Consider the following 26,291-nt stretch of genomic DNA (forward strand, 5'->3'; position numbering starts at 1 on the left):
ATTGTAGTAGCAGTGTTTATATACAATATATACTGTATATTATATATATTTATATGCAATATATACAGTATATAATATATATATATATATATATATATATATATATATATATATATATATATATATATATATATATATATATATATATATATATATATATATATACACAATATATTAGGTATATGATATTATAAATCTACAATATATACAGTATATTATATATATATATATATACATACTATATATAAGCTATGAAAATAAATGTTAAAAAATAAGTAGCTCTTGGCCATTTTCATTTTGTAAAAGTATCTCTCCAAGAAAAAACCTTGGTGACCCATATATATATATATATATATATATATATATATATATATATATATATATATATATATATATAAGCTATGGAAATAAATGTTATAAAAATGAGTAGCTCTTGGCCATTTTCATTTAGAAAAAACCTTGGTGACCCCTAATATAGCCAGTACTACATATAAACATTTACACTGCATGTATGTGATCGGTATCGAGATCGGTATCAGCAACATAAAATCTAGTTGGGAACATCCCTAGTTTAGTTCAGAAAAAGGTTGCAGTACAAGAACGGAGCCATTGAGAAAGTCCAATTCATGCTCTTTCTGCCAGTTAAAGTGCAGACAATGAGAGGCAATAATAATGTGATGAGTGGAGAGCATCTCTTAATGAAAATGTATCAGCAGTTTTAATCACACTGTGGTCCTCACTGGAGATGAGATGGAAAGAGAGCACGGTGGGAGGATGAGAGAGGCACCGACTTTTATTGCCGGCTGTAGTTAGATGGTAAATTTCCTCCTGGCAGATATTTATTGAGTTAGTTGAGTCTGGAGAGAGCTTTAACATTGATTGTGATCATTAAATATATCCGCTCCAAATGGCGGAATGGCATTCCTTCAGTCAATGGAGCCGACGGGGGCAGAACAAAGGCGTAATCAAATCAATCCTCTCATAATTATTCTTTGAGAGGTGAAATTAATCACCAGTAGAAATAAAAACAATAATGGAAAATGAAATGGTCGCTCGTAAACAATTACTGCCCAAATTGAAATGAACTCAGTGAAGGGAAGAGGAGAAAAGCCGACAAATTAAAACAACATCCACTGTTGGTTTTCTACTGGTATAAGTGTAAGTGTGTGTGTAGGGCCAAGAAAGGGAAGGGGGGGGGGGGGGGGAGGCGGTTGGGGGTCAAAGAATCAAGGTCCTCTTCTTTCCTCCACCCCGCTGAGAGGAAGTGTAGCATATTGATCAGCTATCAGATGATTCCGATAGAAGCTGATCGATGACACTCGCTATGGAAGCCAGGCAGGCTCCTCCCACTTCACTCACATTTCTGCTCGTTTGATGTGCGCCTGAAGGTGTCTTCGATCGCACGCTTCCTTGAACGCCTCACAGACTGTTATTGGAATACTATGGCAAAAGCTAGGCTGAGCTGCGTATGGGAGAGACACTCATTGGCAAAGTGGCAAAGTGTTGGGGGGAAAGACTGCCACAAACTACCCAGCATGTCTTGCGGCAGAATATATGTGTTTTTTTTCGTCATGGTTATTCTGCATAGATATTTGTCTACCCACATGGTACAGTAGGTATGTAGCTTACTTTGTGCGCCATGTGTGTTTGGATGGCTTTTTTCTACAAACTACAGATTGCATCTGACTATTATGGTGACTTGGAGTCGCCAATTAATCTAACATGCATGTTTTTGGAATGTGGGAGTACACGGAGAAAACCCATGCATGCACGGGGGAGAACATGCAAACTCCACACAGAGATGCCCGAGCGGGAAATCGAACCTGGGTCTCCTAGCTTACACAAAGAGATTTACATACCTAGGTATTAGTTGGATGTTTGATGTGGATCAGTTCTACAACTGTCAATCACGGTTGTTTTTTATCCTCAATAGACGAATTTAATGAATACAATCAGCACCATGGACAGTGGATAGAGGAAGCCTTTGTTTTGCTACAGTCTCTTCCACTGTGATGTATTTAACTTCCTGGTCATAGGATCCTAATACGTTAACATGTTTTTTTTATTCACATTTCCAGCAGGGTTATTAATATGAAACAATTATTGCTTTGAGGTTCCTGCACAGTATATGTGTTGTAGATCATTTCCAGGAATGTGCTGTGAAAGAACAGTGATAAGACATCTGCACTCTACCGCTATCACCTTCTGTGTATACAAACACTACATGTGTCCAAACATGTGCTATTTTTTTCAATTTTTGATTAATACTAATCATAAAAAAGGAAAGTCTGCAGACAAGGATAGTGTAGGACATCTGTGAGCTCAGCTGTGTCATCTGTTTTTTTAATAAATAGCACAGCCCATCTGCAAGCACTGTCTTAAATAAACAATGTCAGAATTTAAAAAGTAAAATATGCCTTTAGAGATGCTCTGTGTGTTAATGCTGTATAAGAGTACAGTCCAGCCACTAAGAAATAGTCGTGAACATGTTCAGTGTTTCTGCCTACACAAATACCTCCCCCTAATGGCCAGTAGATTTACACTATTTCAGTGTTTCCAAAAACAAAGCATGTCCAAGTTACAATAAACCCATTTACTTTTTATTTGTGGCTCTGTCTAAGTTGAGTTTTGTTTTTCTCCACAGATGTCCTTCCTTCCACTGACTGGAATGCTGACACTCCAAGATCGACTTACAGCTCCTGGACTGCCATAAAGCACAACGTCTCAAAAGCTTCCCGCCCAATGGCGACGTCATGGAAAACGACCCACAGCAGCATCAGTGTAAAATATACAAAGCAAAATTCTTCAAAAAACAAAACAAAAAAGAAAAACAAGAGACGGAAATCTACCACATTTCTGACCAGGGAAAAAGAAAAAGAAATCCAGGACTCTTCATAGAAACAAAACATATTTGCTATTCCAAAAACAATACCTCTAGTGTAGTTTTTAAATATATACACAGATGGATTCATTACACACCCCATTAGCACACAAGTCAGGATATTGTAAATATTGTACAGGCAACAAATGGGAACGTTATTTAAAAAGAGAAAAAAAAAGTGTCTAATTATTGCAGATTTCTGTAGAACCATACCTCTGATGTGATGATACGTCCATGAGTGTCACATGATCATTATTTCCTTCGCCCCACCCCTAAAGGTACGCAAACATTTACAGTACATTAAACTAGAAAAGAAAACCAAAAACATTACGAGGGAAGTAATAGAGCCACACTGAATCACAGAGAGGGGGGGAAAAAGTTGATGATGAATGATTTTTGATGAATGATTTTTTTTTTTTAAAGTGAATATTAAAATGACTTCCAAGTTTTTTCCATGTTTTTTTAATTGTGAAATTCGACCTTTTTACTTCTTCATATGATAACGATATACTTTGACAAAGACTTTTTTGATCATGTGTTGTGTTGACTTTTTAAAATTATAGTCATGACAACACAACTTAAATCAACCACTTAATTCATAATATTAAGCATTTTTTTCATGTGATATTAATATAATTTTTGTTAACCCTCCTGAGGATAAGCGGTAGAAAATGAATGAATGAATGAATTGTGACATTACTCAAATAGACACATTATATTTCTTGTGATATTCAAACTTCTAAAACAAGAGGTATTTAGAGGTAAGGGTATCTTATTAATGTACAGTAATATTACAAATTTATTTTTCTGAAAAATAATTGAAATAACTGAAAAATGAACATCTCCATACTTGACTTTAATCACCCCAAAAATGACTAACAATTAACAAAGTACACCTTTTTTTCCTTGTCACTTTGTGACTATTTTCTATGATATAATAACTTTTTTTTATTTTACTTTATTCCTTCAAAATTATTTTAATCCCCATGAAATTATGACTTTTTTTCCTTATAATTAGTTTTTGGCAATATTATAATTGACATTTTTGTTCATACAATTCCATCTGGATAAATGACTCCTTAAGTCTTCCAATCACAGCTTTATTCTTGTATTTTGTTTCTGTTCAGTGTGGCTCTAATAGTTTAATAGTGTTGTATATTTGCAAAATAGTGCTACACTATTGCTGGAATCAGATGCATAAACCATAGAGAGGAGGATATCTATCAGGAAACCGACATTTACTTTGAATTAGGCTTTTTTAAAAAGAATATATGGAAACAGAAGAAGGAAAAAGAAAGTGTACAAAGGACTTTCATCCTCCTTGGTGCGGTGACATGTCCATACAGACATACACTCCTGGCAGCTCAGTTGTATGTACTACAGTCAATCAGGCTTACTCTTCATTTGCCGACACCCAACCGGACAACAAAACACCGGCATCCCCTCTTCAGCTCACAGGGCCTGGACCCCCGTCGAGCTCTGCGACACCAGGCGCTCGCTCAACTCCCACAGGGCGACGGCAGCAGCAGGGTCCTGTGCCTGGACAGAGGGAACGGAGCGGAAGCAGTTGTTGAAGTACATGCCGCCCACGCCCTCCAGCTCCGGAGCCACGGCACAGTACACCGTGGTGGCGGCACCTTGTTGCTGTGGACACAAAAGATGGAGGAGAACATTATGAGACTTCCTTTCCCCTGTACATATATTTATATACATATATTTATTTATTTATGTCTCTACTGGGTGTCTATGGGACCATGTGAAGAAGAACTGGGAGTGACGAACCCCACTACCACGCTTTTTATGTATATAGGCTATAAATATGTATAGTTTTCACATGATGGAATTAGTGTGGCTTTTAGGAGTTGTTGGAAATGGTGCACACACACACACACACATGGACACACAAACACACACAATATGGCTCGGTGTCAGTAAGTCTTCCAAGCAAAAGTGTAAAGCCTCGCAAGCATCAAAACACAACTTTCCCTAATGCAACCCCCAAAGCCATCAGTCAGTAATTAGCGGGAATATTCACGCCACCGCTGGACGGGAGATTTCAGTGACATTTAGAAAACGGAAGTGGAATAAAAGACGTCAGGCGGAATTACACACATTAGCCCGCATGCTCAAAAGGCTTTTCATGTGAAGCTAAAAAAGAAAACGACGGATCTGCTCATGACAGGGAGAGTTTAGAAGTGGAAGCCATGTGACGACTGAGGGCGACAAACACACACAAACACACGCAAAAAAAACACACACACACACACACGCCAACTGTTTGAACAAGCAGCTGTGCAGAAAAACCAACAAATGTGCAAAAAATGCTAATCCAGAACTCCAAGAAATCTTTGTCATCAAGGAAGCTGGAAGTAAAGTTGCTGCAGCGTTTTGATGAAAGCGGAAAGAGCTTGTCTGTCTAACCTGCCAGCCAGGCGATAACACGGCCCCCCTCGCCGTCACATGTCTCCCTATCAAAGACGGGACAAATGCCAAGCAGTGTCTCCGAGCTGGAAGGTTCACACGACTGCGCCGTCATCTGATGTGGCTCGCCTCCGCCGCTTAGACGCCTTTCAAACGCTCGCCGGCTCACACCGCCTTTAACGCGGCTGACTTTGAGTCCAAACAGAGACCATGCTAATAAAAGTTTCAGCTAGGAAAACTTTTACTTTCTTGCTAATGCCTTCTCTCAATCAATCAGAATGACTTCACTTGTGACTTATTACATCACAACAGTTTCACAACATGACAGAAAAGGCCCTTTTCTTGTCTCCCAGTGCACAGTTGGAATGAGTTTTGTGAGGAAAAAAACAAATTAGCCACATCCCATTTCAAGGCCGCAACTGAAGGCCACGTGCAGACCGTTCTAATTGAAACACTGACTTCAAATGCGACCTTCTTTTCATGTTTAACATAGCATTTGTCGCTTCTATGCTTCAAGAATGTCAACAAGGGACCTCAAAAGCATAGAAAGTATGTTCCGACTTGCACTATAATATACAGTGAAGAAAATAAGTATTTGAACACCCTGCTATTTTGCTATTTCTCCCACTTAGAAATCATGGAGGGGTCTGAAATTTTCATCGTAGGTGCATGTCCACTGTGAGAGAGATAAACTAAAAAGAAAAATCCAGAAATCACAATGCATGATTTTTTAACAATTTATTTGTGTGATACAGCTGCAAATAAGTATTTGAACACCTGTGTATCATCTAGAATTCTGACCCTGAAAGACCTGTTAGTCTGCCCATTAGAAGTCCACCTGCACTCCATGTATCATCCTGAATCAGATGCACCTGTTTGAGGTCGTTAGCTGCATAAAGACACCTGTCCACCCCATACAATCAGTAAGACTTTAACTTGTAACATGGCGAAGACCAAAGAGCTGTCCAAAGACACCAGAGACAAAATTGTACACCTCCACAAGGCTGGAAAGGGCTACGGAGCAATTACCAAGCAGCTTGGTGAAAAAAGGTCCACTGTTGGAGCTATCATTAGAAAATGGAAGAAGCTAAACATGACGGTCAATCTCAATCGGAGTGGAGCCCCATGCAAGATATCACCTCGTGGGGTCTCAATGATTCTAAGAAAGGTGAGGAATCAGCCCAGAACTACACGACAGGACTTGGTCAATGACCTGAAAAGAGCTGGGACCACCGTTTCCAAGGTTACTGTAGGTAATACACTAAGACGTCATGATGTGAAATCATGCATGGCACGAAAGGTTCCCCTGCTTAAACCAGCACATGTCAAGGCCCGTCTTAAGTTTGCATATGACCATTTGGATGATACAGAGGAGTCATGGGAGAAAGTTTTATGGTCAGATGAGACCAAAATCGAACTTTTTGGTCATAATTCCAATAAGCGTGTTTGGAGGAAGAAGAATGAAGAGTACAATCCGAAGAACACCATCCCTACTGTGAAGCATGGGGGTGGTAGCATCATGCTTTGGGGGTGTTTTTCTGCACATGGGACAGGACGAGTGCACTGCATTAAAGAGAGGATGACTGGGGCCGTGTATTGTGAGATTTTGGGGAACAACCTCCTTCCCTCTGTCAGAGCATTGAAGATGGGTCGTGGCTGGGTCTTCCAACACGACAACGACCCGAAGCACACAGCCAGGAAAACCAAGGAGTGGCTCCGTAAGAAGCATATCAAGGTTCTAGCATGGCCCAGCCAGTCTCCAGACCTGAACCCAATCGAAAATCTTTGGAGGGAGCTCAAACTCAGTGTTTCTCAGCGACAGCCCAGAAACCTGACTGATCTAGAGAAGATCTGTGTGGAGGAGTGGGCCAAGATCCCTCCTGCAGTGTGTGCAAACCTGGTGAAAAACTACAGGAAACGTTTGACCTCTGTAATAGCAAACAAAGGCTACTGTACCAAATATTAACATTCATTTTCTCAGGTGTTCAAATACTTATTTGCAGCTGTATCACACAAATAAATTGTTAAAAAATCATGCATTGTGATTTCTGGATTTTTCTTTTTAGTTTATCTCTCTCACAGTGGACATGCACCTACGATGAAAATTTCAGACCCCTCCATGATTTCTAAGTGGGAGAAATAGCAAAATAGCAGGGTGTTCAAATACTTATTTTCTTCACTGTATAATATATATACAGTAGCCAGGGGCGGCACAGCGGTCTAGTGGTTAGCGCGCAGACCTCACAGCTAGGAGACCAGGGTTCAATTCCACCCTCGGCCATCTCTGTGTGGAGTTTGCATGTTCTCCCCGTGCATGCGTGGGTTTTCTCCGGGTACTCCGGTTTCCTCCCACATTCCAAAAACATGCTAGGTTAATTGGCGACTCCAAATTGTCCATAGGTATGAATGTGAGTGTGAATGGTTGTTTGTCTACATGTGCCCTGTGATTGGCTGGCGACCAGTCCAGGGTGTACCCCGCCTCTCGCCCGAAGACAGCTGGGATAGGCTCCAGCACCCCCGCAACCCTTGTGAGGAAAAAGCGGTAGAAAATGAATGAATGAATATACAGTAGCCATGTAGCCACTTAGCACCGTGATAAACATCGAACATGTGACACTAACAGGAAGTCGAGTCCCATCACACTGCTTATAAAAGCTGGCCACAGTCTCTGTGCAAGACTATTCAGCAAAAATCACAAACGGGGACAACAAAGTGAACAAAGAAATATGTCCACATGTAGAGTACTAACAGAGGCCGGACACCGACTTTGTGTATCAGTGTTCGGTAAAATCAAAGTCTTCCGAAAAGCTACGTAACAAGAGTAGAAGTTCAAACTGTTGACACGGAATTTACACCTTCAGAGGTAGTAACAGAGGCGGGAAATAGCCTGTGTGTAAACGTTTTTGGCAAAATCGCATCAGTCACTAGTGTTTCTCATTCTATTGTGTTGAAAGTAATTGTCGCTGTCCAACAAGGACTTCTACTGCTGTTATACAGTTATGTCCCATCTATGTCCCACCACAGTTATGCTGAGTTCTGTGTGAAAAACAAAGGTGCATAAATGTTGGATCTTCTGTTATGACTTTGGTGTGATGTAGCTTATATACAATACAGAGTCACATATATACATAAATACATACATACATACATACATGTTTGGACAAGAGTGAAGGAATCAAGAGGACAATCTACATGAGTGTTATCTACTTTGGTGTACATTTAAAGCTGTAAATGTATTTCTATCTCCTACAAGTACCTGTATTCCATGATGATCACATCTCAAGTAGCTTTCAGAGCATCTGCGGTGTTTCAAGTTTGATGTCTAACCACCCTCAAACAATGGAAGACATATTTATATTACATTTGGCTTAATGTGCTGTGAAGCCTTACTACCAGAAAAAAAAAAAACTTAATGTGAAATTAATGATAATGTGAGGCCTACTTTATAATGCTATTTGGGGTTATATGCATTTTTGAACTTAATTAAGTGGATTGAACAAATGTGCAAGTGGTATTCAATTGTATAACTAAAGCTGCCTAGATTTACTAAAACTAACACTACAGTCTTAATTCCTACTTGGGCAGATAAGTGAAAAAAAATGGAAATTGTGGAAAAATATGAATTGCAATAATTGTTTTTTATTTTTTATAATTGAATGTTTTAATATGATTTATTATTACAAATAAAAGCTAAAGCAAGTTAACAGTGGAACCTTGGTTAGTGAAGCTTCCTTCCTGGCTGTATGGATACCACATTTCACATTAACTTGTGTTAACTTTTGCAAAATGAAAAACCAAAACATCATGTTTTTATATGTAGCATTACCTTTCGGTTGTCACTGCGCCAGCAATGTAGTTCTTCAGTGTAAGAATGTCAACGATAACAACAGTGCTATAGCTTGGTTGCTATGTTGTTCACATGATGCAAACAAGGTTCCACTGTACTTAAATAAATGAAAATAATAATGATTAGTTACTTAGTAATGTGGAAACAGGAAATACATGAATCAAACCTGAAACATCTAAAGCTTTTTTAAACTATACAGTATATTATTATACATTATTATTATATTTTAGCATTAAATATATCATTTGGGTGAGAGAGCATCTATATAGTGGTGTATTAACATTACAAAAATCTGAACATCATTACAAATATTGTTAATTTAGGGCATCTTACATTCTGCTGGTCTGATATATTTAAGCACTGCCAATTAAAATAAATGTACAAAAAATGTTTCAAAATAATAAAGTGGACAACAACATAACAGCATCACAATACGTAAAAGCCACCATGGACTCTCTAAGCACCCTGGGATGTGATCCAAGTCTTCCAATCTCACCAGTTGAGATCCCAAACACCCAAGGACTCACTGAAAGTGAGATCCTCATTCTGTATCATTGTGCAAAACTCTTTAACAAGCGTATTCAAAAGCAAGTAGTGTGTGTGTGTACGTGTGTGTGTGTGTGTGTGTGTGCGTGCGTGCGTGAGGGGGATATGTGACGTAGCAGTAATGTTATTTTTTATGCAGTGTTCTCTTCTGTGCCATCCCCCTTTTGACCTTTTTGCATGTGACCCCGACACTCCTTCCACCTTCCATCTGTAGCTATATGACATTGACCTCTCCCTGACGCGGTGGTGTTGTAAATAAAGCCAGTACTGTAGAGCAGTCTGTTTTTGGGCCTTGTACATACAAACACGTGTACATAATACAACGGCTATGCATGATAAATCCACTAGCAAAGTCTTTCAGGTACTTTTATAAATTATCCTAAAATTCTCATATGGCATGTCCTGAGGAAAAAAATGTAAAAAAACAAAAAAAACAAAAAAAATGTTCAAAAAGAAAATGTTTAAATAAATAAATAAATAAATATGGATAATATTGTGCGGCAATATTCTCTCTAGAACAGGGGTGGGGAACGCTACGGGCCTTAAATGGTCCACAACAGCCTATCATGAAATTCTAAATGCTTAAAAAAAAAAAACACACAATAGCTTTGCCGTTGCATTATATATATTTTTTTGAATAAATGTAGTATGGCCCCCATCCCTGCTCTAGAACCACATGTGTACAAGTCCTGTTTTCTTCCTCCTGTGGGCGCTTCTGTGTTCCTCGCTAGCGTAGCGAGGGTTGAGGCAGAGCACACGGACGGCCAAAGACCAGAGCGGTGATGTTGAAAGTGGAGGGGGGCGGGGCTTAGGGAGGAGCTGACCTCTATCGTGACACTATGGAGAGGTAGCATGGCACATAATTGGAGCATATGTCCATTCATGATCATGTAACAGCCCGCTGCATGCGTAGTCGGGCCTGAAAAGAGGACCCCAAACAGTCATTGTTTCCTGTCGGGGAAATGGATGGAGGACGTGTGCTCTTTATGCCTCAGCCCTCTGCTCGACTTCATGGACTATAGCTTTCATTCAAGGTGGATAGTGCTTCAATTTCTAAAATGCTTTTATTGGTTTGGTTTTGTTGTTTCTTTCCCCAACATGTGATGTTTCAAATAGATGGAGATGTCTGATTTTTAATGTGTGTTAAAGATATTTTACATTTAATAAATAACCATTGAAATCAGTGCAAATGTGTTCATTCATTCATTCATTCATTCATTCATTCATTTTCTACCGCTTTTCCTCACAAGGGGTGCTGGAGCCTATCCCAGCTGTCTTCGGGCGTGAGGCGGGGTACACCCTGGACTGGTCGCCAGCCAATCACAGGGCTGCAAACGTGTTGTGTTTTTGAAGTGGATGAATTCCGCAGAGACTAAAGTTGCACTTTGGCGTGACATGAGGACACATGGCACTTTAACTGACAAGGTTTGTGTGCTCTGCTTTTTCTTTGGCTTATTTTAAAAGAAGCAGCAGTCTCAACAAGGTTTTGGATGTTACAGACAGGAAGTAAAGTAACATTCACAGCATCATTACTTTTTTTCAAAGTGGTTAGCACGCAGGCCACACAGCTAGGAGACCCAAGTTCGATTCCATTCTCAGGTATCTCTGTGTGGGGTTTGCATGTTCTTCCCGTGCATGTGTGGGTTTTCTCCGGGTACTCCGGTTTCCTCCCACATTCCAAAAACATGCTAGGTTAATTGGTGACTCCAAATTGTCCATAGGTATGAATGTGAGTGTGAATGGTTGTTTGTCTATATGTGCCCTGTGATTGGCTGGCGATCAGTCCAGGGTGTACCCCGCCTCTTGCCTGAAGACAGCTGGGATAGGCTCCAGCATACACCCGCAATCCTTGTCAGGATAAGCGGCACAGAAAATGGATGGATGGGTTTTGTTAATATTAATGTAGTTAATGTATTGTAGTTAATTCTATTTTACTATATTTTATTAAGTATTATTCATTATTTTGGTTGAATTTATTAAATTTAAGATGCTTTTATTTTCAGATTAATTTCAATTAAAAAATATACTGATATTGTACATCACTAACAAATGTCCGCCACATAAGAAAGAAAGCCTGTTTTAGTTTGAAACGTGTTTTGTAACCTTTTCAAGCCGACAGCCGAGCGTACCTGCCTGGTCCAGCTGGGGAGGTGACGTGGCGGCACCCCCATCAAATAAACAAGCTGTCCCTTCATTCAGCTTGTCCAGTGGAGCGTGAGCACAGCACATTAGCACACTTAAAACACTCCCAACACTCTCCACTGACCTTTGTCACCCTGGCAGAGGTACTCCAGGGGTCACTGTGTATGAGCTAGTCAAGGTGTAGCGCCTTTGCTAAATAAAAGGTCAACTCTTAATAGAAACTGAACAAATCACCGACTTGTATCAGAGAGCAGCGAAGGTGGCCTGGACAACCTTTACAGGAATAGGTAGCATACCCGCTCCTCACACAAATTGACCATCATGGCTCTCCATGGTGCTAAACTCTTAATTCATACCCTCCATTAGCCCGCAGGCTGTGGCTAATACTCACCTACTGGCAACATGCTCCCCTGGGGGGCATTAGGGACAGGATGGAGACTGCCCCTTCCCCCCAACACTAATTTCTCTTTCTATTCCTTCATCATCATGCCTCCTCAACCTCAGCCAAAGACACTCATATTATCAGGAAGCCTGGTAGAAGTGTTGCCAGTTTGTTTCCGTTCACTTTGTTCTCGTAATGTAAAAGATCTAATTTTAGCTGCAACTGCAAAGAGGATGAGGTGTTGAAAGCAGCTGATAATTGGGGTGAATATGAAAACGAATTCAACTTAAGTAACTGCTGCAGATATCGCCATCCCGTAAAGCAATTATTTATGGCTCATGTATCCAAACCAGGCTGCACGGCGGTCGAGTGGTTAGCGTACAGACCTCACATCGAGGAGACCAGGGTTCAATTCTACCCTCGGCCATCTCTGTGTGGAGTTTGCATGTTCTCCCCGTGCATGCGTGGGTTTTCTCCGGGTACTCCGGTTTCCTCCCACATTCCAAAAACATGCTAGGTTAATTGGTGACTCCAAATTGTCCATAGGTATGAATGTGAGTGTGAATGGTTGTTTGTCTATATGTGTCCTGTGATTGGCTAGCGACCAGTCCAGGATGTACCCCGCCTCTCGCCCCAAGACAGCTGGGATAGGCCCCAGCACCCCCATGCGACCGAAAAGCAGTAGAAAATGAATGAATGAATGAATGGATCCAAACCATAGTGAGCTCAGCCGAACTGTTAGATAGATAGATAGACTCCCTTTATTGTCATTGCACAAAAACACAGTAGTGAAATTGCCAACGAAATGTCGTTGCCTGGCTCCCATATAATAACAGACACAAAAGAAGATAAGTAATAATAAATAATAATAATAATGTGGAGAATAAATTCACAGTTTAACTACCTTTCACCCCTCTTCAATCAACCTTAGTCACCTATAGTCGCTGAGTTTTTATCAACTCTTCAAGTTGGCAGTTTAAAGTAAGCACTTTAAGTATTGTGAGCGTAAGTAGGGATGTCACAAGATATCACGAAATTAAAATAATAATAATTCAATCAAAATGAACTTGATAATTATGGCAGCCTCGATATATTGTCTTGTGCATGCTTGTTTTCCTCGTCTCCCGCCTCCAAACAGACAGTAAGACAGTTCACTCTGTGCGTTGCTTTCAGCACCTTCATGCGTTTGTTCCATAGACAACTGGCGAGACCGGAGTGAGCCCTTTTGGGAGTCAGGGCCGCAAGTATACACACAGGCCAGAAGAGTGACGCCTTTATCTACTTCTGCATGCGCTTTAAAATGTCGGTTGCATTACTGTGAATGGTGGTATTAATAACGGCTGAGCAGTTTTCTTCCTACTGCTATTATAACATTGGTTCTGTTGCTGCGGAAGAATATGCTATGTATGGCTCACGTGTAGCCAAACTACTCTCAACACGGAACTGTTACGACCACCATTAGATAACAATCAGATTGTAAAGGTTCTGTTGGCTGAAAAATCACCAAAACATCAGCAAATGTAACTGTCCTCTCTGCACACAGCCACATATGTATTCAGGTCATATCGAGACAAAACCCTGTTCACACTACAGTACAAAAATACTCTGAAAGTGACAGTCATAACTACATAGTGTAGTGGTCTCATTATTGAGCTGGAAAGGTTGCTAGTGCTTTGGCTTTTATTTTTGTATTACTATTTCATTCAATTCTTGTATTTAATGTTTTATTGCTGTATTTTATGTCGCTCGTGTGTGTGTGTGTGTGTGTGTGTGTGTGTGTGAGTAACGCCTCTTTGTCTTCACAGTTTAAAGGCCCAGCTATAATTACAGCATTTTCGGTCTGTACTGGATATAACTATAATTCCTGGGGAAGTGTTCAGGGCACGTCTGACCAGCAGAAGGCTTTGAGGAAAAAACAGGACAAGTTGGAAAAACTATGTCTCTCAACTGACCTGGGAACACCTGGACAAAGTAGCCGGAGCAAAGGAAGTATGGGCTTCCCTGCTTAGGCTCCCGCCCTCACAACTTGATCTCCGATAAGCAGAATAAGATGGATGGATGGACTGTACTCCAGGAGATAAAATATTCCATTTATTTACTTTATGGAAGACAAAAGTTGAGAATGAGTGTGAGGAGATGAACTATGGAGGAGTGACAGATGCAACGGTTTTACCCACTATGCCCCCCCTTCCTCTATAGGCTGCTTAGTTTCCGTCCAAGATAAGATCAAGCGAGTGTCAGTCATCAACAGTGTGCCATTGTTCATCTTTTGCTTACCTTTGAAACCGTGCACGCTTGAGGCAACAACAAAAGGAGGAGAGCAAGAAGGCGCAAAGGACAAAGGAGGCACGGAGGAGACGACTGGGCTTTAGGACACAGTGTGAAGCATCCAAGAGGAAAATGACAGCGAGTCAGAAGGACTTGCCCAGCGACTTGTGAAACTATCTCATTTTTATCCGGCGACAGGACTTCCGACGTGATGCGCACGAGCTAATTATTTTGCCCTAATAAAAGCAACATATGCTAAGACAATAAAAGGCCTTATTGGACAGCTATTCATTAAAGGAGGAGGAGCAGTAAAAAAGGTGGATGACACAAAGCACGGGGATTACCTTTTGGAAATAGTCTTATTTTTAAGCACAGCCATATGGGAGCACGGCCCACCATAAAACATAGGAATTATACATGAACCCGCCTGTCTGCTTTATGGCCTATAATGACACTCACCTGACTCACTCACTGATACTTTTGACTTAGATTGTCCAACATATCTTCAGCCCTGCACCTCTGGATGCTGCTGGTTTTTAAATATGTCTTTCTTTTTAATATGTAATTATGCATAATTGTCTTCTTTGGCATTACTACATATCTTAAATTAATATCTTATAATGAATGAATACAATGTGTGGGTTTTTGGATGTTGCAGGACTGCCTTGGTTGGCCTGTTTTTCAACAACCTTCCTAGGAAATTCTATTCCAGAGTGCTGGAGAGAAGGGTATGATCCTACGATCATCGGCCCTCAGTTACAAAACGTGTAATGTGGGTTTTCATCCTGGTCTTGGAACTCTGAACCAGCTCTACACCCTTTCAAGGGTACCGGAGGATTCATGGGAGTTTGTCCAAACTTTCCACATGCTTGGAAAAGGCATTTGGCCGTGCCCTTTGTGGTGTCCTATAGGGGGGTGCTAACGGGGTACTAAGTGCCATTTGGCATTTGTACAACCAAAGCAGGAGCCTTGTTGGTCTCGCCAGCTGTAAGTTGAGCCTGTTCAATGTAAACGTTGGCCTTGCCCAAGCCTGCCCGTTTATGGACAGAATTACATGGTGCAGCAAAAGTGGCCTTAGAATATCATCTCTGAGATTTGCAGATGGAATCCTGAAGACCTCATCAGGTTGGGGCCCTCACCATAACTGGGGCGGTTGGCAGCATAGTGTGAGGCTTCTGGGATGAGTGATTGATTGGAGTGATTGGAAATGAGGTGTTTCCCCAGGTGTGGAGTTCAAGTATCTTGGTCTTGTTCATGAGTGAGGGAAGGCTGTACCGCAAGACTGACAATTGGCTCTTGGAACTTCTGCTGCTCCTTCACAGCGACAGGAGCTAGTTGACCTGGGAATGCCTCAGTGCACCCCCGGTAAAACTCGACAAGGTGGCAACAGACCAGTAAGTCTGGGCTTTCCTACTGAGATGGATAAGCAGAAGAAGATGGATGGATGAATTGATGGCTATATCGTTTTTTGTATATTAAAGGTCTGCTATATGCAAAATTGAATTTTTAATAATTTTCTTACAGTATTATACTATTTGTCCCTCACCTGCTTGCTCCACTTATGAGAAAAAAAGATACTCAAACGGTCGCTTTTGAAGTTGTATGTTGGCTTCTCTACACATCTTAAAGTACATTCATTCATTTTCTACCGCTTATCCTCACGAGGGTCATGGGCGTGCTGGGGCCTAGCCCAGCTGTCCCGGCTGGGCGAGAGGCGGGGTACACCCTGAACTGGTCGCCAGCCAATCACAGAGCACATATAGACAAACAACCATTCACACTCACATTCATACCTATGGACAATTTGGAGTCGCCAATTAACCTAGCATGTTTTTGGAATGTGGGCGGAAAGTACCCGGAGAAAACCCACACATGCGCGGGGAGAACATGCCAACTGCACACAGAGATGCCCGAGGGGGGAATCAAACCCAGGTCTCCTATGTGTGTGGCCTTGTCTGCTACTTAAATGGGAGCTGTAGCATTAAAACTACAGACACATAAGACGCCGTGAGTGCTGAATAAAATATATTATTATGTATATTATAAATAATATAATATTAATATTATTATTATGAATATATATATATATATATATATATATATATATATATATATATATATATATATATATATATATATATATATATATATATATATATATATATATATATATATATATATATATATATATAACTGTATTCTATCATCAAGGTTAGATTTTGGCCAAAGCACCCATCCACAATTGTGGAATCTTATTTAAATTGAGTAAAAATACTATAATGAAGGTATAATTAGATATTAAACTTATCATGTGTGTGGTACAAAATAGTGATGTATTAATTAGTCAATTAATTTCTTCATTCTTCCAGTGTGTTCTGTTCATTGGGTAATCCCTGGTTACCCACCCTCCATTCGCCCTCCTTCAGTGGAGGTCAGCAGAGGGATGTTCTGTTTTAAATAAGGAGGCAGCACTGGCCCATTAAACTCTGATAGTAATGATATTAATTTGGCAGGAACGTGTCATTTTCACAGGAGAGCGACGAGCTGAAGAACTGTCATTACGTGACACCCACCCACACAGAGTATGTCACAGCAGAGCAGGTAGCAGTAACATTATGAGAGAGTCAGAGGGATGTGCTAATGGGACAGATTAGCGTGCCCTTGGTCACAACGGCCACAGTGTAGTGACTGGAGCTGTGACTTATAACCATGTGGACCCTTTTTATTCCCCTCCTCCACCTCAGAGACCATCTCATCCTCCATTCATGACAATCACACCTTTTAGTCAGAATGTACTTATTAATTAATAGGCCAATTAAAAACATGTATCCTCATATTCATCAAACTGATTAAATTATTATATTATTTTGTTCCACCAGTCCAGGGTGTACCTTGCCTCTTGCCCGAAGTGAGCTGGGATAGGCTCCAACATACCTCTGTGAACCTAGTGAGGATAAGGGGTATAGAAAATGGATGGATATTATTTTATTATTGTAGTATTTATCATATGAATGATGCCCCCAAGGCAGAATGTAGTATTTATCATACTGTATATATTATCAAAATTTATTAGTATTTTTTCAACTATTATCTTTTCTATGGGTGCACCAAAAACATTACACTTTAACCCTTTAATGTTGCAATATATTTATTAAATCTAAAGAAATTAAAGTTTTTTCAAGTAAAGCACATTTTTTATATTTTATATTAAAAAGATAAATAAATAAAAGATAATTTTATTTTAAAGGGCACCTGTTATGCTCATTTTTGGACCCTATGGATTGAGTTGTGGACCCCTATAGAGCAGCTACACACAATAACCAACACAAAAAGCGAGCTAGATCTTCCAGAATCTACACCTATTCAGCTGTATTTCTTTGGATTTTGTGGTTCCTGCAAAAACAGTTTAAATGTGTTCCACCCACGGCCCGCCTCCAAGCACTGCCCAGTGCATAGAAAGAGTTCCGGTTTGTGCCACTAACTTTATGGGAGTTGATTAACCGTATAGGTGTTGATAATAAAAATGAAATGAATGAAAAAGAGGTAAATATAGACTTCTTGTGCTGTCTGTTTCTTAATTACACTCCGACAAGTCAAGTAAAAACAGCAGGTGTGCCAGTGTGTTGTGTAGATAAAAGTCTGTGTGTGTGTGTGTGTGTGTGTATCCCACCATTGTGGTGTGCGCTCACACCGCTACTGTCTGTGTGTCCATGTTGACCCCGTCTCGGTGCTCCTGACCGGAAGAATGGGTGCTGCATAAATTAGCGGTGATACGCTGCGATGTAATTATGCTGCTGTCAGGACAGCCTCTCTGCTCAAATTCATTTTAATAAACCTGGTCGCCAAGGTTACCGACTGCTTGGGGGGGGGAGTCGAGGGGGGTCACCTTTGGTGTCAACACACAGAAAACAGCGAAAGTGTGTCTTCGGCAACACACACATACATTACAGTAAAGGAAATAAAGGAGGGTAAAGAAAAGGTAGAAATGACACCAGAAGAAGGGTAGCGGGGCAAGGAGAGGGCGAGGTGCGGGGGGGGTCTCTCATGGGCAGATGGTGGAGTGTATTCTCATTTGTCCTGCCAATGTGTGTGTGTACTAACACTCACCTCCAGGGCAGGGCTGCGGCACACAACACACACCAACACACGCTCGTCATTAGCTGACAACAGTGAAATGTGCATGCAGCTGCTACACCTGCTAAACACTAAATACTTTACATATTTATATTCTTTATTCAAATTTAGATTTGAAATTCAACCTAAATGACAACAAAATATACATGTACCTAAAAGTTTCATCGTTAGATCATGGAAAATATCTCAAATTTCTCAATATGGTTTTTAACATCATTAGAGCACTGTAGACGCCTATAGTCACACTTGCATTCCGGTTAGTCATTGTTTACAACACACGGGAACTGCAAGGACTCGAGATGGCAAGCTACCGAGCTAACCAGTTGACCTCAAATTTAAACTTAAGAAGCCAAAAGCTTACCACTTCCACACTGAATTGGGGGAGAACCTTTTTTCCACTACATTATGTTGGACATGCAATGGCCGACTTCATAATGTTCACCAAGTTTAACACTTTTGCTGGCATCGTTGGGGAGTTTTCTGGTATTTGAGAACTTAAAAGTGAACGCATGTATTGTTCAGAATTTTGTGTTCTCACTGAGCAGAACTGGGTGCTTTTGACAGGTCCGCCCTGTCCAAAGTCAGTCACAAGCCAGCAGTGTACAGTCAGCTTCCACGGCTCACTGACAGCATGATGTGAAGCTCTATGCATTGAAAGTGCATGGAAGTACAAGTGAATCACACATGTGCGAGCCGTGATGCCACAGAGGTGGAGAAACATACACACAGCAACTTTTCAGCATTGTTTTTGACAGGGTACAAGATGACCGACAGCTTAAATGTGAATTTCAGAAAGTAAAGGTAGTAATGTTCTTCGGACATGCGAAACACAGTGAACTGTTTGAAATTGAAATATTTCCATAGTTGGGCGTGCAGACCTCACAGCTACGAAACCAGGGTTCAATTCCACCCTCGGCCATCTCTGTATGGAGTTTGCATGTTCTCCCCGTGCATGCGTGGGTTTTCTCCGGGTACTCCGGTTTCCTCCCACATTCCAAAAACATGCTAGGTTAATTGGTGACTCCATATTGTCCATAGGTATGAATGTGTGTGTGAATGGTTGTTTGTCTATATGTGCCCTGTGATTGGCTGGAGACCAGTCCAGGGTGTACCCCGCCTCTCGCCCAAAGACAGCTGGGATAGGCTCCAGCACCCCGCGACCCTCGTGAGGAAAAAGCAGTAGAAAATGAATGAATGAATATTTCCATAGTTGTCGTTCGAAAAAAAAAAAGTCAAATTATGTTTTAGGAAATGCAAAATAGAAAATGCAATTTAATACACTAAACTACAAATGAACAGCAAATACAACAAAAAGCTAAAAGGACTGATTAATGTGAACAGGAAATAAATAGAAGCTGGGATAGGCTCGAGCATGCTAAGCTGAAGTTTCTAGAAAAAAAACATCTTAGTTCAAGTCACAAATCACACTTGTGAGCCCTTTTAGTTGTATAGGATACTATTATTATCATTATTGTATACAAGAAATATTTTTGGTATAACAATGTCTGGGGTCCACCCCGGTTCAGGATGTACTTTACAGTACGTAAGACTGGTGTGCGCTCACCTCATGGGCTGAGGTGACTTTGACTGCCCGTGTGATAGTTACAACAGCATGCTTTGTTAGCCGCAAGTAATTTATGGTTGAACCGGCCTGATAGTCTGATACGATCGACTGCTCCGACTGCCTTTACCACCTGGCCCCAAAGACACAAGGAACACTTCATCCCAAGAGGGAGAGACAAGAAGAAAGAGGCACTGGAATATGGCATCCTTGACAATAAGCTCCGGCAGGCTACAGCCAATTCTGACGACAAGACGCAGAAAAATAACTTGCATGACGGAGAAAGCTACTGCAGAATGAGTGATGCGGGTGGAAGTGCGGAGCGTTTAAGTTCCCGACATCTCTCTTGAGGTGTGCTGAGAATTCCGTCAGACAGTCCATTCATCTGAAGCGCAGCAAGAAGAAGGAACATTTACTTAATTGAATGATTAATAAATTCAGCTCAGTCACACTATTTCACTCTGACGCCGGCTTTGGATAAAAATGTCTGTCAGACGCTAGACGTCATATATCACATGTTGGTGATTTGTGCCTTAAAGCATCAGGAAAATATATTATAGAGAGTATTTGCTCAGGGGCTCCCTCTATAGTTCATTCATTCATTCATTTTCTACCGCTTTTTCCTCACGAGGGTCGCGGGGGGTGCTGGAGCCTATCCCAGCTGTCTTCGGGCGTAAGGCGGGGTACACCCTAGACTGGTCGCCAGCCAATCACAGGGCACATATAGACAAACAACCATTCACACTCACATTCATACCTATGGACAATTTGGAGTCGCCAATTAACCTAGCATGTTTTTGGAATGTGGGAGGAAACCGGAGTACCCGGAGAAAACCCACGCATGCACGGGGAGAACATGCAAACTCCACACAGAGATGCCCGAGGGTGGGACCGAACCCTGGTCTCCTAGCTGTGAGCTAACCCCTAGACCACCGTGCCGCCCCCCTCTACAGTTGTGAAGTGGAATTTACTTTTAACACAAATACAGTATGTTGACCAGTTGACTGGCGACTATTGAAATAAAATGAACAAAATACATGATGAAATAAAACATCTTAAAATGCATGGAGAAGAAAAAATCTTGAATTTAATAAAATCAACCAAAATAATGAAAAAATAATTAATAAAGTATAGTAAAATAGAATTAATGACAAAACATTCACTTAACAAAACCCATTCATCCATTTTCTATCCTGACTAGGGTCGCGGGTGTATGCTGGAGCCTATCCCAGCTGTCTTCAAGCGAGAGGCGGGGTCACCCTGGACTGGTCGCCAGCCAATCACAGGGCACATATAGACAAACAACCATTCACACTCACATTCATTCATTTTCTACCGCTTTTCCTCACGAAGGGTCGCGGGGTGCTGGAGCCTATCCCAGCTGTCTTTGGGCAAGAGGCGGGGTACAGCCTGGACTAGTCGCCAGCCAATCACAGGGCACATATAGGCAAACAACCATTCACACTCACATTCATACCTATGGACAATTTGGAGTCACCAATTGACCTAGCATGTTTTTGGAATGTGGGAGGAAACCGGAGTACCCGGAGAAAACCCACGCATGCACGGGGAGAACATGCAAACTCCACACAGGGAATCGAACCCAGTTCTTCCCAATCTCCTGGTCTGATTCGGGATCTGCACGACTACGACAGAAAGACTATTATCACAATTCAAATCCAGTGTTTATGTCAGTCAGAATATTTTGGTGCAGATCCAGATAAAGGTACATGCATCGTGGAATTAACTGTTATTTTTTTGCTGTCCACTTCAACTGGGACAGATGCAACAGAAAGAGGTGAAATTACAAAAAACATAAAGTTTGCTTTGTGCTACAGTGGAACAGTCTTGCCTGACAAGTCATGATTTCTTTATCACGTTTAATATTATTCGGCCTTGCTGGAGTTCTGGTCTTCACCATTTGTGTTTTTGGTGGGGTTTTTTTGCAATTACAAGTCCTTCAAATGAAGCTAAAGTGCTGAAATAGACCAGAGTGTTCACATGCACCTTGCTACACGTCTCCTCCTTTAATAAAGACAAGCACTGACAGAACAAGTTGCTCTACATATACCTTTCCTCCCCCTCATTGCCCCCTCCTTTACCAAATCCAGTTAGGCAGGAACATCCTTGCCTTTCCTAGCCCTCTACCCTCCTCCTCCTCTGCCGCCGCCAACATCAGCGAGTCTAATCGGGAGTGTCAGGCCGAGCGGGTCCCTGATGCCTGTCTGCCTTTCATCTGGCACCTTCAAACAGCATGAACACACTTTCATAACACAGGCTGAGTGACGGGTGGGTGCTGCATTTAGAGAGGGGGGTAAGGCATGATTCAGGCCTGCTTAAATATACTAATAGAGGATAAGAAGCTTCCAATGGGACAGGACAGAAATCCTGATCTCAACTTTTTTTTTAAATGGCCCAAATGTCTTATTTAACAAGACACAACCGAAGTAAGTGAGCAGTGCATGCGGCCACAACTACCATGTTTCTCCTATTCAATCTCAGAGTGGCATTAACGCACATACTCAGCACACACACACACTGGCCTTTTGGATAGATGGCACCTGCATACAGGAGTGTATGTGTGTGTGTGTCCATAAATAGGATTGTGTAGAAAGCAGAGCCAGCTAAATAGGATTGTAATGTAGCAGTAAGGCTGTAGAAATAGGATATGAGAGTAAGAGCTGTGTTCTCACTATGGTTCTATGTCAACTAAACCCCCAAAGAACAGAAATTCTTTAGAACTAGCCTGCAGCATGGAAGTGTGTGTGTTGGGGCGGGTGCATGCATGTGTGTGTGTATGTGTGTGTGTGTGAGTGTCCATTAGGTCCATTAACGTGGAGTCTAATCTTGAGGCAGCAGTCTCCCCAGGCAGAGAGTGACCTCCCTCCGCCAGGTTCACCCACGTTTGTTCACCCTCGTCTCACCTTCTCCTCCTCCTCCTCATTTCTTCTTAATTCACTTTTCATTCTAAAATTGAGATTTTGTTGTTACCGCCACTGAGGAGTGGGTTTGTTTGTTTTGTGTGCATGTTTTTAGTAGTCGTCCCTCGTTTATTGTGGTTAATTGGTTCCAGACCAGACCACAATTTCTATGAAGTAGGATTCAATATTAACAAATGGAATATTTTCAATATTTTAATTAACACATAACAAAAAGAGTTAATATGAGCTAGCTAACAATGTCCATCATGGGAAATACCTATTTTGACGATAAAGCCCTCACAAAAAAAGAACAAAAAAAAAGTGTGGGCTCCATTTACACAACTGACTTGTGTATTAACCAAGGTACAGCGATATTATTATTGTAGCAGCTAACATGAAAAACAATTTTCATCTCGCGGACTAACACAACGCAACTAATCGCTACTTTCAGTGTCATTCACAGACAAAAGTGTGTATCAATGCGCCCTAGGAAAAAAAAAAGTTTGGGTAGTATTTTAAATCATCAAAATACAGCAAGATACTGCAACTATTACATGTTATCATCAGTGTTAATGCATGATCACAGCATGTATATCAAACGATGCAACGTTGCTAGAAGGCTTCATAGTTGAAATAGGTGTGTCTCAATGGCGTGCATTGTTAGCTAGCTCATATTAACATGTGTTCTTGTAGTATAATGCACATAAAAGGAAAAGAAATGTGTGTGTCCATGTTTCAAATATGAATTGTGAATGATGGGCAAAATTAAAAAAAAAGTGCAGTTCCCCTTGATGTGGAAAATCCCAAAGGTGAGTTGTATTATTTTCATTACTTACGTACATGGTTGGCAGGATTACACGAAAAATTAGATTTTCACAAAATGAAACATAACACTGATGCAAATCAGCATGAAATTGATTTTATGAATTTTCTCTTTCTGCTATTAGAATCATAAGTCATTCCAGCCTCCCCAAAATCTAAATGGTTGACCTAAAGTCCCATGAAGCAGTAAATAGGAACCCAAAATTGTACGGTCATCATCTTACGTCATGCTTTGTCTAAAAGTGACCTGCTAACACACAAAATACACTTTTGTTAAACTGGACGAAGGCGCCATTGTAGTTATCATTTATTTTGTTTACAGTCTTACTGAACAGGTAAACTGTCACCCCACCCCAATACAAGTGATGTAGACAGCCTCTGGGCGCTCTCTGTCTCTGTCGCTGTTTTCTTTGGCTCTGTGTTTTTAGGGTCAGTGGTCTTTGGGCGCTGTCAGCTCATTGCTGCTTTCTGCCATCTGACAGGCTAAGGTCCAAGGTCAGTGGTCAGGAGTTAAGAGGGCAGGACGTGACCCAAAAGATAAACAGCAGCGGGGAAGAGGGTCAGATAAGCCCCACCCCTTCTTGAAAGAGTCTGTCATTCCCCACACAGGGGGGGTAATGTACAGTGCTTGCATACATTGTGCATGTTGATGCTCTTCAGCACTTGCACCTGGCCTCATCTTGAAGCATGTGATGTGTGAGATGTGTCATGTTAGCATGGCATGCATCTATTAGCCTGCTCGTGGTTGCTTGTGAGAGTCGCCCATGATTACGTTACATGGCGCTTGACGCCGCCAAGGTCACAATGAACGCATCATCTTGTCTATAAAGCATGGCAACAATATACACACACATACACACACACAAGGGACAAAGACAGTTAGTCACGGGTATTGAGCAATGCATACATACTGTACTTTCAGTGTGTTTGCCTCCTCAGACAGGTAATGGATGGTAGACTTAAAGAGACTGAAGGGAATTAAGATAAACATGCTCTGATAAAACCAACCTGCTTGGCGCTAACCGCTGTCGGTTTAGTCCGAATTAAAACATATCACATGTGCAACACGCATATACAAAACATACACTCTGAGGATTCCATGACAGATTTATATTCAAATGCATACTTAAACACTGGGATAAATGCTTGGACTGTGGTGCTTCCCTTTGAGTAATTGATCAATGAATCACACAAGAGATCTTGTAAATTATGAAGACAAATAAAGGTGTCGTATATCAGAGGGCCCTATTACAAAATGTTCAACATATTTAAAGGGATAAAAATGACAAGGAGTGGTTGCTTTGTTGCTGCTGGGAGGATGGTGTTCTTGCATGCAGATTATGCAGACCAACACAACAACAATCAAAAGCCACTTTTCCACAGTCACCGGGGATGATGTACACTGGTTTTTATCTATAGATAGATATATATTCATTCATTAATTTTCTACCGCTTTTCTTCACGAGGGTCACGGGGGTGCTGGAGCCTATCCCAGCTGTCTTCGGGCAAGAGGCGAGGTACACCCTGGACTGGTCGCCAGCCAATCACACGGCACATATAGACAAACAACCATTCACACTCACATTCATACCTATGGACAATTTGGAGTCGCCAATTAACCTAGCATGTTTTTGGAATGTGGGAGGAAACCGGAGTACCCGGAGAAAACCCACGCATGCACGGGGAGAACATGCAAACTCCACACAGGCCGAGGGTGGAATTGAACCCGGGTCTCCTAGCTGTGAGGTCTGCGCGCTAACCACTAGTCGAGGTCTGGACTGGATGGCAGTGGCATGCTTGGGGACAGTTTGTTCATGTGACCCCACTAGTTCTGTCAGCCCTGCGTTCCACCATGGCCCACAGAATGAGCTTCAAGCCATTGAGCTAAAAGCCCAGACAGACCAACAAACAATCTAAGTACAATTAGAGCAGGTTGTACAGAAACCGAAATATTGGCGGGTCAATCTTAGCTCTCTCCACCCAGTCACTGCTGTGTCCCTGGGCGAGGCACTTCATCCACCCTGCTTCTATTGCTGCCCATGCTGGTGTATCAATGTGAATGAATATTTGCTGGTGGTCGGAGAGGCCCTAGGTGCGAATTGACAGCCGCGTTTCCGTCAGCCTACCCCAGGGTAACTGTGACTACAGATGTAGATAACCACCACCAGTGTGTGACTGAGGAGTGAATGAATAATGAGTTCACTTCACTGTGAAGTACTTTGGGTACCTTGAAAAGCGCATTATAAAATCGAATCCATTATTATTAGTAGTAGTATGAGTGCAGGCCACTGGGGCATTAGGAAAGGAGGGCTAAAGGTTAGTTTACACTGCTGAGTCGAGGATGCTCACAGTCTCACAGTGAGGGA

General features: G+C 41.4%; 2 protein-coding genes across 2 annotated transcripts in view; one reads left to right on the forward strand and one right to left on the reverse strand.

Annotated features, from left to right (window-relative positions):
• Positions 1 to 4,149, forward strand: part of LOC131131539 (transcription factor Maf-like) — a 44,949-nt gene extending 40,800 nt beyond the window's left edge. The window contains exon 3 of the mRNA XM_058076318.1: positions 2,645 to 4,149. The gene's annotated coding sequence lies outside the window, so the exon portion shown is untranslated. The remainder of the gene's footprint in view (positions 1 to 2,644) is intronic.
• wwox (WW domain containing oxidoreductase) overlaps positions 412 to 26,291 on the reverse strand; it is a 209,704-nt gene continuing 183,824 nt past the window's right edge. Inside the window, exon 9 of the mRNA XM_058076314.1 lies at positions 412 to 4,525. Coding sequence (XP_057932297.1) covers positions 4,334 to 4,525 — 192 coding nt within the window. The 3' untranslated portion in view covers positions 412 to 4,333. The remainder of the gene's footprint in view (positions 4,526 to 26,291) is intronic.

Source organism: Doryrhamphus excisus, chromosome 6, assembly GCF_030265055.1.
Source record: "Doryrhamphus excisus isolate RoL2022-K1 chromosome 6, RoL_Dexc_1.0, whole genome shotgun sequence".
NCBI classification, from domain to species: Eukaryota; Metazoa; Chordata; class Actinopteri; order Syngnathiformes; family Syngnathidae; genus Doryrhamphus; species Doryrhamphus excisus.